We start from the raw sequence: 12,425 nt of genomic DNA on the forward strand, positions 1-12,425 counted from the left end.
CTACAACTAGTAACGAGTAGTTATTTATGATGCGAGGTGATTTGTAGATCCGTCAGTGGGCTGCACTGTGGAACAAGCCCATTGTGTTTGCAGCAGTGTTTCTGAAGACCATGTGACACTACCTTTCTCACACCTGACTCCTGTCCAGCCAGTGAAGCAGTGGCAGAGGAATTCACCCTTTCTGTCCTCACAGCGCACCATACCTCGAGGATTACAGGGAGACGGAGAGCACTGGTCTGGAATATCTGAGAGAGGGGGTGGGGAAGGGAGAGAGAGAGGGGGGGTGGGGAAGGGAGAGAGAGAGGGAGAGAGAGAGGGTGGGGAAGAGAGAGAGGGGGGGGGTGGGGAAGGGAGAGAGAGAGAGGGGGTGGGGAAGGGAGAGAGAGAGAGGGTGGGGAAGGGAGAGAGAGAGAGAGAGGGGGGGTGGGGAAGGGAGAGAGAGAGAGAGGGTGGGGAAGGGAGCGAGAGAGAGAGGGTGGGGAAGGGGGAGAGAGAGAGAGAGAGAGAGAGGGGGGGGGAAGGGAGAGGGGGGGGGGGGAGAGAGAGAGAGGGTGGGGAAGGGAGAGAGAGAGAGAGAGAGAGGGTGGGGAAGGAGAGAGAGAGAGAGAGAAGAGAGGGTGGGAAGGGAGAGAGAGAGAGGGTGGGGAAGGGAGAGAGGGGGAGGGGGAGAGAGAGAGAGAGAGGGGAGAGAGAGAGGGTGGGGAAGGGAGAGAAGGAGAGAGAGAGAGAGAGGGGGTGGGGAAAGGAGAGAGAGAGGGAGAGAGAGAGGGTGGGGAAAGGAGAGAGAGAGGGAGAGAGAGAGAGAGAGAGAGGGGGTGGGGAAAGGAGAGAGAGAGGGAGAGAGAGAGGGTGGGGAAGGGAGAGAGGAGGTGGGTGGAGGGAGATAGAAAGAAAGAGAGCATTAGAGGTCATCGTACCAGAGAAATAACATCCTACAGTACAGCAAGTCATAGATGTGAAGTGCTTTAGCCAGGCTGTTCCAGGCAGGTACATAGCGCTATGTTACTATATAATGCCCCCTGTGATGCCATTGATAAATGCCCTGGTCAAAAGTAGTGCACTATATAGGGAATAGGGTGCCATTTGTGACGTAGCCTAAAATGCCTGCATTGAGAAAAGAGAGAACGGTATTTTCCCCTCCCAGGATCTCTGAGGACTCACAGTATAAATAGCTCCTCTCTCTCTCTCACACCCTGTCGCTCTCTCACACCCTGTCGCTCTCACACCCTGTCTCTCTCTCACACCCTGTCTCTCTCTCACACCCTGTCTCTCTCTCACACCCTGTCTCTCTCTCACACCCTGTCTCTCTCTCACACACACTGTCTCTCTCTCACACCCTGTCTCTCCCTCACACCCTGTCTCTCTCACACCCTGTCTCTCTCACACCCTGTCTCTCTCTCACACCCTGTCTCTCTCTCACACCCTGTCTCTCTCTCACACCCTGTCTCTCTCTCACACCCTGTCTCTCTCTCACACCCTGTCGCTCTCTCACACCCTGTCGCTCTCACACCCTGTCTCTCTCTCACACCCTGTCTCTCTCTCACACCCTGTCTCTCTCTCACACCCTGTCTCTCTCTCACACCCCGTCTCTCTCTCACACCCCCCTGTCTCTCACCCCCCCTGTCTCTCTCTCTCACCCCCCCCTATCTATCCTGGAGTGTTATATCTAACCTAATAGTTCCCTGCAGTTCTTTCTCCTTTAAGAGCCCCTACTGCTGATGGTGTTCTCTGTCCTGGACGCACTGCTGAGTCATAACTCCCTGGCTGACTCTCTCTGACTAGAGTTCCATCAACCAATCAGCAGACAGGATCGGCAGTCCCACTCACTCCTCGACTCAGCAGCCCTGATGCAGCAGAAACCTCTATCCATTCTCCACCTTCTCTCTTTTCCTCTCCCTCCTCCTCCTCTCACTGGCGTCACAGCTCGCTCACGTCACTGATCTCAGATCTGCAGTCACAGAGTGCGTGACGCTGGAAGGAGGTGTGTCACGCACACTAGGCTAGCTACTGCAGAGTTCCACACGCGTCTCCCTCTCCCTCCCTCCCCCTCTCCCCCTCTCCCTCCCTCCCGAGAATGCTCTCTCTTTCTTTCTTCCAGTCCTTCCTCCTCTTATCTTCTCCACCTTTAATGAGAACTTTCTCTCAGTGTTCTGCAATAGTGAGCTGGTGCAGTGCAGCCTGCCCTGCCCAACAGATGGAACTGTGTGCTCACTGCTCCTCATAGGCACTATTTATAAACCACACAGAGAGGGAATGGGAGAGGGAGAGAGAGAGAGAGAGGGTGAATGAGATAGAGTATGATAGAAAGAGGTGTGTGATAAAAGTGGAGGAGAGTGAGAGAAAGAAAGAAAGAAAGAAAGAAAGAAAGAAAGAAAGAAAGAAAGAAAGAAAGAGAGTGAGCGCTACATGCTCAAATCTACTGTACGTCAGTCAGTGTGTCTGTCCAGAGCCCTAGTCAGTAGGACAGACAGGTGAGGAACTCACTGTGGACACAGGTGATCAGGTCTTGTTTCTTCTTGTCCGTGTCTCCAAACTTCTCCATGCACGCTAGTCAGAGAGGGAGACAGGGCAGAGACAGGAGACAGAGAGACAGAGACAGTAAGACAGAGAGACAGGGCAGAGACAGTAAGACAGGGCAGAGACAGTAAGACAGAGAGACAGGAAGACAGTTACAGGGCAGAGACAGTAAGACAGAGAGACAGGGCAGAGACAGTAAGACAGAGAGACAGGGCAGAGACAGTAAGACAGGGCAGAGACGGTAAGACAGAGAGACAGGGCAGAGACAGTAAGACAGAGAGAAAGGGCAGAGACAGTAAGACAGAGAGACAGTAAGACAGAAAGACAGGGCAGAGACAGTAAGAGAGAGACAGGGCAGAGACAGGGAGACAGAGACAGGGTGGAGACAGGGAGACAGAGACAGGGCGGAGACAGTAAGACAGCGAGACAGGGCAGAGACAGAGAGACAGGGCAGAGAAAGGGAGACAGAGCCACAGGGCAGAGAGGAGACAGAGAGACAGGACAGAGAAAGGGAGACAGAGCCACAGGGCAGAGTCAGGGAGACAGGGCAGAGACAGAGAGACAGGGCAGAGACAGAGAGACAGGGCAGAGACAGAGAGACAGGGCAGAAACAGAGAGACAGGGCAGAAACAGAGAGACAGGGAAGAGACAGGGCAGAGACAGTAAGACAGAGAGACAGGGCCGAGACAGGGAGACAGAGACAGCGAGACAGGGCAGAGACAGAGGGCAGAGAGGAGACAGAGAGACAGGACAGAGACAGGGCAGAGACAGGGAGACAGAGCAGAGACAGGGGAGAGACAGAGAGACAGGGCAGAAACAGACAGACAGGGAAGAGACAGAGAGGCAGAGACAGGGCAGAGACAAAGACAGAGAGACAGGGCAGAGAGGAGACAGAGACAGGGCAGAGAAAGCGAGACAGAGCAACAGCGCAGAGACAGGAGACAGAGACAGGGCAGAGACACAGAGACAGGTCAGAGACACGGAGACAGCGAGACAGGGCAGAGACAGGAGACAGTAAGACAGAGACAGGAAGACAGATACAGGGCAACAGTAAGACAGAGACAGGAAGACAGATACAGGGCAAAGACAGGGAGACAGACACACGGCAGAGACAGGAGACAGGGAAGAGACAGGGAAGAGACAGGGCAGAGACGGGGAGACAGAGAGACAGGGCAGAGACGGGGAGACAGAGAGACAGGGCAGAGACGGGGAGACAGGGCATAGACAGGGAGACAGGACAGAGACAGGGCAGAGTTAGCCCAGAGACAGCGAAAAGACAGAGAGACAGGAAGACAGTGAAAGGGAAAAGACAGTGAGACAGGGCAGAGACAGGAGACAGTAAGACAGAGAGACAGGAAGACAGTTACAGGGCAAAGACAGGAGAAAGAGAGACAGGGCAGAGACAGAGCGACAGGGCAGAGACAGGAGATAGTTAAACACCATACAACAGATGCTAATGACCTAATCAAGTAATAACAATTTCACCCAAAGCTGAAGAGGTTGGGAACATGAACCAAACTTACCTAAGTACTTTGGATAGAAGTAGTCCTGAAGGAGAGGGGAACAGAAGGAGATGGGCTGTTAGTGATGTTTGATAACAGTATGCTGAATACTATGAGGTCAAACATGACAGATTAAGACTACATGTATGTCTTATGATAGACATGCATCATTTCATCTCATGTTAATGGGACCACACAGCCTAGGAGCCCCTCCAGGGCTTCCTGGGAATGTTCTACACAACTCTCTCTCCTGCAGAATAGCCCGAGTAGCAGTCTGGATCATGCAAACTCCTTGTCACTCATTGTCATGTGTTTGGTTTGACCATGACAGCAATGGAATTGGCAAGAGCACAAACAGTTCTGGGACCGGGCTGCTTGCCTGCAGTATAGTATATGGAGGTAACTGGGGACCGGGCTGCCTGCCTGCAGTATAGTATATGGAGGTAACTGGGGACCGGGCTGCCTGCCTGCAGTATAGTATATGGAGGTAACTGGGGACCGGGCTGCCTGCCTGCAGTATAGTATATGGAGGTAACTGGGGACCGGGCTGCCTGCCTGCAGTATAGTATATGGAGGTAACTGGGGACCGGGCTGCCTGCCTGCAGTATAGTATATGGAGGTAACTGGGGACCGGGCTGCCTGCCTGCAGTATAGTATATGGAGGTAACTGGGGACCGGGCTGCCTGCCTGCAGTATAGTATATGGAGGTAACTGGGGACCGGGCTGCCTGCCTGCAGTATAGTATATGGAGGTAACTGGGGACCGGGCTGCCTGCCTGCAGTATAGTATATGGAGGTAACTGGGGACCGGGCTGCCTGCCTGCAGTATAGTATATGGAGGTAACTGGGGAAAGTTAAAATTAGAACAAGACTTGATGGGACAATGACATGATTCTCCAGAGAGTTCCGCTGCACTGAAAGAGGAAGAAGAAGAAGAGTACATTAAATGGAAGGCAGCAGATAGATAAGAGATTCCTGACCGTGTGTAGTTCTACTGAGACACTTCTAACACTATCCTATCCTTATACGTCTAATCTCATTCTAGAGATGGAGAGAGAGGCAGAGAGGGAGAGAGAGAGAGGCAGAGAGGGAGAGAGAGAGAGGGGCAGAGAGAGAGAGAGAGAGAGGCAGAGAGAGAGAGAGAGAGGGGCAGAGAGAGAGAGAGAGAGGCAGAGAGGGAGAGAGAGGCAGAGAGAGGCAGAGAGAGAGAGGGATGGAGAGAGGCAGAGAGAGAGAAAGAGAGGCAGAGAGATAGGGATGGAGAGAAGCAGAGAGAGAGGGAGAGAGAAAGATATGGAGAGAGGGATGGAGAGAGGCAGAGGGATGGAGAGGCAGAGAGAGATAGACAGAGAGAGAGAGACAGAGAGGCAGAGAGATAGAGTGGGAGGGGGACCAGGCAGAAACTTTCCAACTACTGCGGAGAGAGAGACTGAGGCTGCAGTTGAAGACTCTTGGTTGCTAGGGAGACTGTAGGTTAGTGGTATGTTAACCAGGAAGGAACACTCCCTCTGCAGAGCCAGGGAACTGCAGCATTGTGAGAAAACTGCAGAGTCAGAGATAGGCACGTTTAAAATGAATAATAGATCTGTGAATGAGGCTGCAGTCCTGTCACGATACACCCCCCCCCCCCCCACCACCACCACTAGTATCACGCACATCCTCCACTCCTGATTCTGGGTTCACACCCCCTCTCTCTCATCATATGCACACACACACCCTCTCTGAGCCTATTCCAAACCCTCTCTCCACTCTCACCCTGATTCACCTCTCTCCACTGTCACCCCGATTCACCTCTCTCCACTCTCACCCTGATTCACCTCTCTCCACTCTCACCCTGATTCACCTCTCTCCACTCTCACCCTGATTCACCTCTCTCCACTCTCACCCTGATTCACCTCTCTCCACTCTCACCCTGATTCACCTCTCTCACCCTGATTCACATCTCTCCACTGTCACCCCGATTCACCTCTCTCCACTGTTACCCCGATTCACCTCTCTCCACTGTCACCCCGATTCACCTCTCTCCACTGTCACCCCGATTCACATCTCTCCACTGTCACCCCGATTCACTTCTCTCCACTGTCACCCCGATTCACCTCTCTCCACTGTTACCCCGATTCACCTCTCTCCACTGTCACCCCGATTCACCTCTCTCCACTGTCACCCCGATTCACATCTCTCCACTGTCACCCCGATTCACTTCTCTCCACTGTCACCCCGATTCACCTCTCTCCACTGTCACCCCGATTCACATCTCTCCACTGTCACCCCGATTCACATCTCTCCACTGTCACCCCGATTCACATCTCTCCACTGTCACCCCGATTCACCTCTCTCCACTGTCACCCCGATTCACCTCTCTCCACTGTCACCCCGATTCACCTCTCTCCACTGTCACCCCGATTCACCTCTCTCCACTGTCACCCCGATTCACCTCTCTCCACTGTCACCCCGATTCACCTCTCTCCACTGTCACCCCGATTCACCTCTCTCCACTGTCACCCCGATTCACATCTCTCCACTGTCACCCCGATTCACATCTCTCCACTCTCACCCCAGCTCGCCTCCTCTCCAGCTCTTTCCTCACAAAACATGTTTTTCTTACAACAAATCAAAACATTGACATATTAGTGTATTAATAACATCTGACAATATTTCTAGATTAGCATATTAAACAGGCTTAATTTTGATCTACATATTGTCTACTTCCCAAACGGCACCAACCCAGGAAAAATTATACTGGACGCCCCCATGGGCCCTGGTCAAAAGTAGTGCACTATATAAGGAATAGGGTGCCATTTGGGACACAGATTTATTATTCAAATGGATGCTGGAGGCTGATCAACACATTCATGAAGCTAGCTGGCAGAACCTAAACCTAATCTATATATCCCTGAGGGGATGGGAGCCCTGTGTGACAGGCTTAAAGCTTGTGTGAGCGCATTGTTGCTCTGCCTGGAATTCATTTGTGATTAAAAACACATTCCCCCTGGTCACGTTCAATCCGCTTACTGTAAGCACTTACTTGATCCGAGGACCAATCAAAAACACAGCAGTACACCACATATTAACATAATCACTCCCATGCATGATCCCATCACGCAGAAGCAGGATCATTAACATAATCACAAACCTTACAGTAGTATGAACATTTACATAATCAGGCATGGTTTCCCCACAGCCCAATGTGCTAGTTGAACACAACAGGAACACTACCGCTACCTCGTTTTCAAACCAAAGTGCAATGAATTGAGGAGCAAACTTAAGTGAACATCAAATTCAGCAACTCTTGGAGGTCTAGTTGTACAGTGTACATACCACAGGGGGTTGGTGGCAGCTTAATTGGGGAGGACGGGCTCGCGGTAGTAGCTGGAGCGGAATAAGTGGAATGGTATCAAATACATGCCATTGCATTCGCTCTGTTCTAGCCATTATCATCAGCCGGCCTCCCCTCAGCAGCCTCCACTGATACACACACTACTTGATTGGACTGGTAACTGTTTGACAGTAATTAGTAGTATCTATCTGGTGATTTACTTTTTGGAGCTTGAACACAAAACACAGGATCATTACGTTATAAACAAGTAGGCTATAGGATCTGTTATTATGGCAAGACAAATCCAATGTGTGCAGCTAGTCCGTTTTTTATACGCAATGGAAAGAAGTGCAATGAGTGCTATTTGATTTGACATTATCAAGTGTGTAGTGATCAAGTGTGTAGTGTACTCACTGTTTCAGGGTCGTTCTCGAATACTTCTCTCGCCTCCTCTTTGCTACACTTCTCTTCCACACACTCTCGCTCCAGGTGCCCTTGTTTCGTCTCCTCGAAAACGTGATTCGCTCTCCTGTGTCTCCTCAAGAACTGGTTAGCCTCTTCCGGGGACAAGGAAACTGAAAATAACCACAAGCACAGTGTGCCACAGAACAGAATCAAACTGAACAGAATTTCCCATTAGTTACCTTACTACATTTTAGTTGCTAAAATGATCCAGCCCCTAACTTACTGACAAAAAGTCATGGACTTGAGATTTAAAAGCATCAGCTAAGCAGACAAAAATAACATTATTCAACAACAATGAACTAGCTGGCAAGCTAAACAACAAGGCTATCCCCACGCAGTGCCAACAACGCCAGAAAGAGCTTAGTGGGCTTTGTTGTTTACTTACGGCTGTCGGAGCACCGGACGAGGAGCAGGAGCAGGAAGCTTCCTGAAGCAAGGAGCTCTGTCAACTGCATGGTTGCTGCTCTGCGTCAGGCTGGAAAGTTTCTCCTTTACTCGCTCTCTCTCTCTCTGTTCAATGTAGCTTGTAGCTAGCAACCAGGTAGCAGTCGTGTATAAAACACACTGCAAGTTCAAACATTCACTTCCCAGCAGGCAAGAATGCAGTTACACTTAACTCAGCGTTTTCCTTCTTCAATGTTCAGCCTTGCTAGCTCGCTAGCTACATAGTCCGCATACCACAACCAAGGCTACGTACAGCCACTGCAGTACAAAAAGTCCGACCTTCACTCTTATCTAGCTAGAGAGCCACCTACTTCGCGCCCATCTCGTTTGGTTCTCCCAGCTACTAACGTAGCAGGCGTAAAATAAACCCAGCTACTAGCCCGAACTGTGGACAAAGACCACAACCTACACATCAGAAGGGGAGTTGCTTCTGAAAAGTTACGTCGGATGCACACAGGCAGGAGTCAGCAATGCAGAGTTGCTCTTGCTCTACCCTTCGGCAGTGCTTCAGGAGCTATGCTCTCTCTCTCTTCTCTCTCTCTGCCCATTTACCTGCAGTGCTTTGCGTAGCCTAGGCTTAGTACAACAGACGACTCCTACCTAGGCTATAGCATGCCAGACATAGACGCAGGAAGTATTAGTGCTGAGGGTACTGCAGCACCGCCTGATTTTTTTTTATTTGACCTTTATTAAACTTGGCAAGTCAGTTTAGAACAAATTCTTATTTAAAATGACGGCCTACCCCGGCCAAACTCGGACGACGCTGGGCCAATTGTGCTCAGCCCTATGGGACTCCCAATCACCGCGGGATTGTGACTGATAAATTAATTTTAAAAATGTAAAAGTATTTCACAATATTACTCCTGTATGAGTGGATGAAAATAGCCGTCAGCATTAAACAGTCTGTTTGTGACATTAGTTGAAAGCTAAGTCTCGACCCAGATTCTCTCTCTCCCCCCTCTTTCTTCCCAGCAGTTTATTTTAAGCCTTCACATTCCTTTCATTTTGTCATCATTCCCCAGAATCTATCTTTCGTTTTTAAGGACTCACTTGCTGTTATGATTTCTCAGAAATCATGTCTCTCTCTCTCTCTCTCTCTCTCTCTCTCTCTCTCTCTCCCCCCATCTGTGTTAAGGCTCACATTTGCACAACATATACCCTCTGCCAAGAACTCTGTTACTCTGTTTTTAATCACCTATTTTTTGGACTCACATCCTATTATGTTTTCTCAGAAATCATGTATCTCTCTCTCTCTCTCTCTCTCTCTCTCTCTCTCTCACGCTTTCTCTCAATTCAATTCAAATGGGCTTTATTGGCATGGAAACATATGTTTACATAGTACAGTGTTATAACAATTGCAAATAGTTGATGTAAGAATGGCAAGGGAAAATAAATAAACATAAGTATAGGTTGCAGCTCTCTGTCTCTCTCTCTCTCTTCCCTGTCCTCCTCATGTTTGTCCAGATCTGAGTCGGGTAGTGGAACAATGTTACAACAGAATCAAATCAAAATCACATTTTATTTGTCACGTGCCGAATACAATGAGTGTAGACATTGCTGTGAAATGCTTGCTTATGAGCCCTTCCCGACCATGCAGAGTTAAACAATCAAAACAGTATCACAGGAGGAATGAAATACACAAGAATGGAGCTATATACAGGGAGTACCAGTACCAGATCAATGTACAGCTATATACAGGAGGTACCAGTACCAGATCATGTGGAGCTATATACAGGGAGTACCAGTACCAGATCAATGTACAGCTATATACAGGAGTACCAGTACCAGATCAATGTACAGCTATATACAGGGATACCAGTACCAGATCAATGTACAGGGGTACAAGCTATTTGAGGTAGATTTGTACATGAAGGCAGGGTAAAGTGATTAGGCATCAGGATAGATACTAATAAGAATTAAATAAAGAACAGAGTAGCAGCAGCATATGATGAGGGCAAAAGTGTGTGTGTATGTTTGTGTTGTGTCTGTGTGTGTGTGTGTGTGCAATTAATGAACTATTTATCAGTCTTATGGCTTGGGGGTAGAAGCTATGTCGGAGCCTGTTGGTCCGAGAACCGATACTCTGGTACCGTTTGCCAGATGGTAGCAGAGTGAACAATCTATGGCTTGGGTGGCTGGAGTCTTTGGCAATTTTTGGGCCTTCCTCTGACACTGCTGACATAGACATCTTGGATGGCAGGAAGCTCGGCCCCAGGGATGTACTGGGCCGTTGGCACCACCCTCTGTAGCGCTTTGTGGTTGAGGGTGGTGCATTTGCCATACCAAGCAGTGATGCAGCCAGTCAAGATGCTCTAGATGGTGCAGCTGTAGAACGTTTTGAGGATCCGATGGCCCATGCCAAATCTTTTCAGCCTCCTGAGGGGGAAGAGGCACTGTCATGCCCTCTACACGACTGTGCGGGTGAGTGTGAACCATTTAAAGTCCTGAGTTATGTGGATGCCAAGGAACTTGAAACTGTCGACCCGCTCCACTACAGCCCAGTCGATGTGGATGGGGGCATGCTCTCCCCTCTTTCTCCTATAGTCCACGATCAGCTCCTTGTTCTTACTGACGTTGAGGGAGAGGTTGTTGTCCTGGCACCACACTGCTAAGTCTCTGACCTCCTCCCGGCAGGCTGTCTCATTAGCAAACTTGATGATTGTGTTGGAGTCGTGCGTGGCCATGCAGTCGTAGGTGAACAGAGAGTACAGGAGGGGACTAAGCACACACCCCTGAGAGGCCCCCGTGTTGAGGATCAGTGTGGCAGAGGTGTTGTTGCCTACCCTCACCACCAAGGGCTGGCCTGTCAGGAAGTTCAGGATCCAGTTGCAGAGGGAGGTGTTCAGTCCCAGGGTCCTTAGCTTAGTGATGAGCTTTGTGAGCACTATGGTGTTGAACGCTGAGCTGTAGTCTATGAACAGCATTCTCACATACAGTACCAGTCAAAAGTTTGGACACACCTACTCATTCAAGGGTTTTTCTTTATTATTTTTACTATTTTCTACATTGTAGAATAATAGTGAAGACATCAAAACTAAGAAATAACACATATGGAATCATGTAGTAACCAAAAAAGTGTTACACAAATCAAAATATATTTTAAATTTTAGATTCTTCAAAGTAGCCACCTTTTGCCTTGATAACAGCTTTGCACACTCTTGGCATTCTCTCAACCAGCTTCACCTGGAATGCTTTTCCAACAGTCTTGAAGGAGTTCCCACATATGCTGAGCACTTGTTGGCTGCTTTTCCTTCACTCTGCGGTCCAACTCATCCCAAACCATTTCAATTGGGTTGAGGTCGGGTGATTGTTGAGGCCAGGTCATCTGATGCAGCACTCCATCACTCTCCTTCTTGGTAAAATTGAGCTCGTTTGGGTGTTCTGCATCACTAGGCATCTCACAGCTGGGTTTCCCTTTGTAATCCGTTATCAACTGTAAGCCCTGCCACATACGACAAGTGTCGGAGCCGGTGTAATAGGATTCCACCGTCCTCCTATATTGTCCTTTTGCATGTTTGATGTCTCGTCGGAGGTCATAGCGGGATTTCTTGTATGCGTCCATGTCCGTGTCCCGTTCCTTGTAAGTTGTAGCTCTAGCCTTTAGCCCAGCGCGGATATTTCCTGTATCTATGGTTTTTGGTTTGGATCCGTTCGTATAGTCACTGTGGGGACGACGTCGTCCATGCACTTATTGATAAAGCCCATGACTGATGTGATAAACTCCTCAATGCTATCGGATGAATCCTGGAACATATCCCAGTCTGTACTAGCAAAACAGTCTTGTAGCCTCGCATCTGCTTCATTGGACCACTTCCGTATTGAGCTTGTCACTGGTACTTCCTGTTTTTGTCTGTAAACAGGAAGCAGGAGAATAGAGTCGTGGTCAGATTTGCCAAATGGAGGATGAGGGAGAGCCTTGTATGTGTTTCTGTGGGTAGAATAAAAGTGGCCTAGAGTTTTAGTGTCCCTAGTGGTGCAGGAGATGTGTTGGTAAAAGTGAGGTAGAACGGTTTTTAGTCTCCCCGCGTTAAAGTCTCCTCCCACCAGAAACGCTGCCTCTGGGTGAGCGGTTTCTTGTTTGTTTATGGCTCCATACAGTTCGTGGAGTGCCAAAGTGGTGTTGGCTTGTGGAGGGATGTAGACAGCCGTGATAATTACGGATGAGAACTATCTTGGTAGATA

General features: G+C 49.4%; 1 protein-coding gene across 1 annotated transcript; it reads right to left on the bottom strand.

Moving 5' to 3' along the window:
• Window positions 1-122: 122 nt before the first annotated feature.
• Window positions 123-8,830, bottom strand: LOC311109495 (growth arrest-specific protein 6-like; the record flags this gene model as incomplete). The annotated part of the gene is made up of 5 exons (XM_084152414.1): window positions 8,185-8,830; window positions 7,749-7,909; window positions 4,041-4,065; window positions 2,485-2,547; window positions 123-245 (listed from the first exon to the last, which is right to left on the bottom strand). Coding segments are annotated over exons 1-5 (442 nt in total), but the record flags the coding sequence as incomplete, so codon positions are not given.
• Window positions 8,831-12,425: the final 3,595 nt, after the last annotated feature.

The sequence above is a fragment of the Coregonus lavaretus genome (assembly GCF_964263955.1).
Source record: "Coregonus lavaretus genome assembly, chromosome: 35".
Taxonomy (NCBI): domain Eukaryota; kingdom Metazoa; phylum Chordata; class Actinopteri; order Salmoniformes; family Salmonidae; genus Coregonus; species Coregonus lavaretus.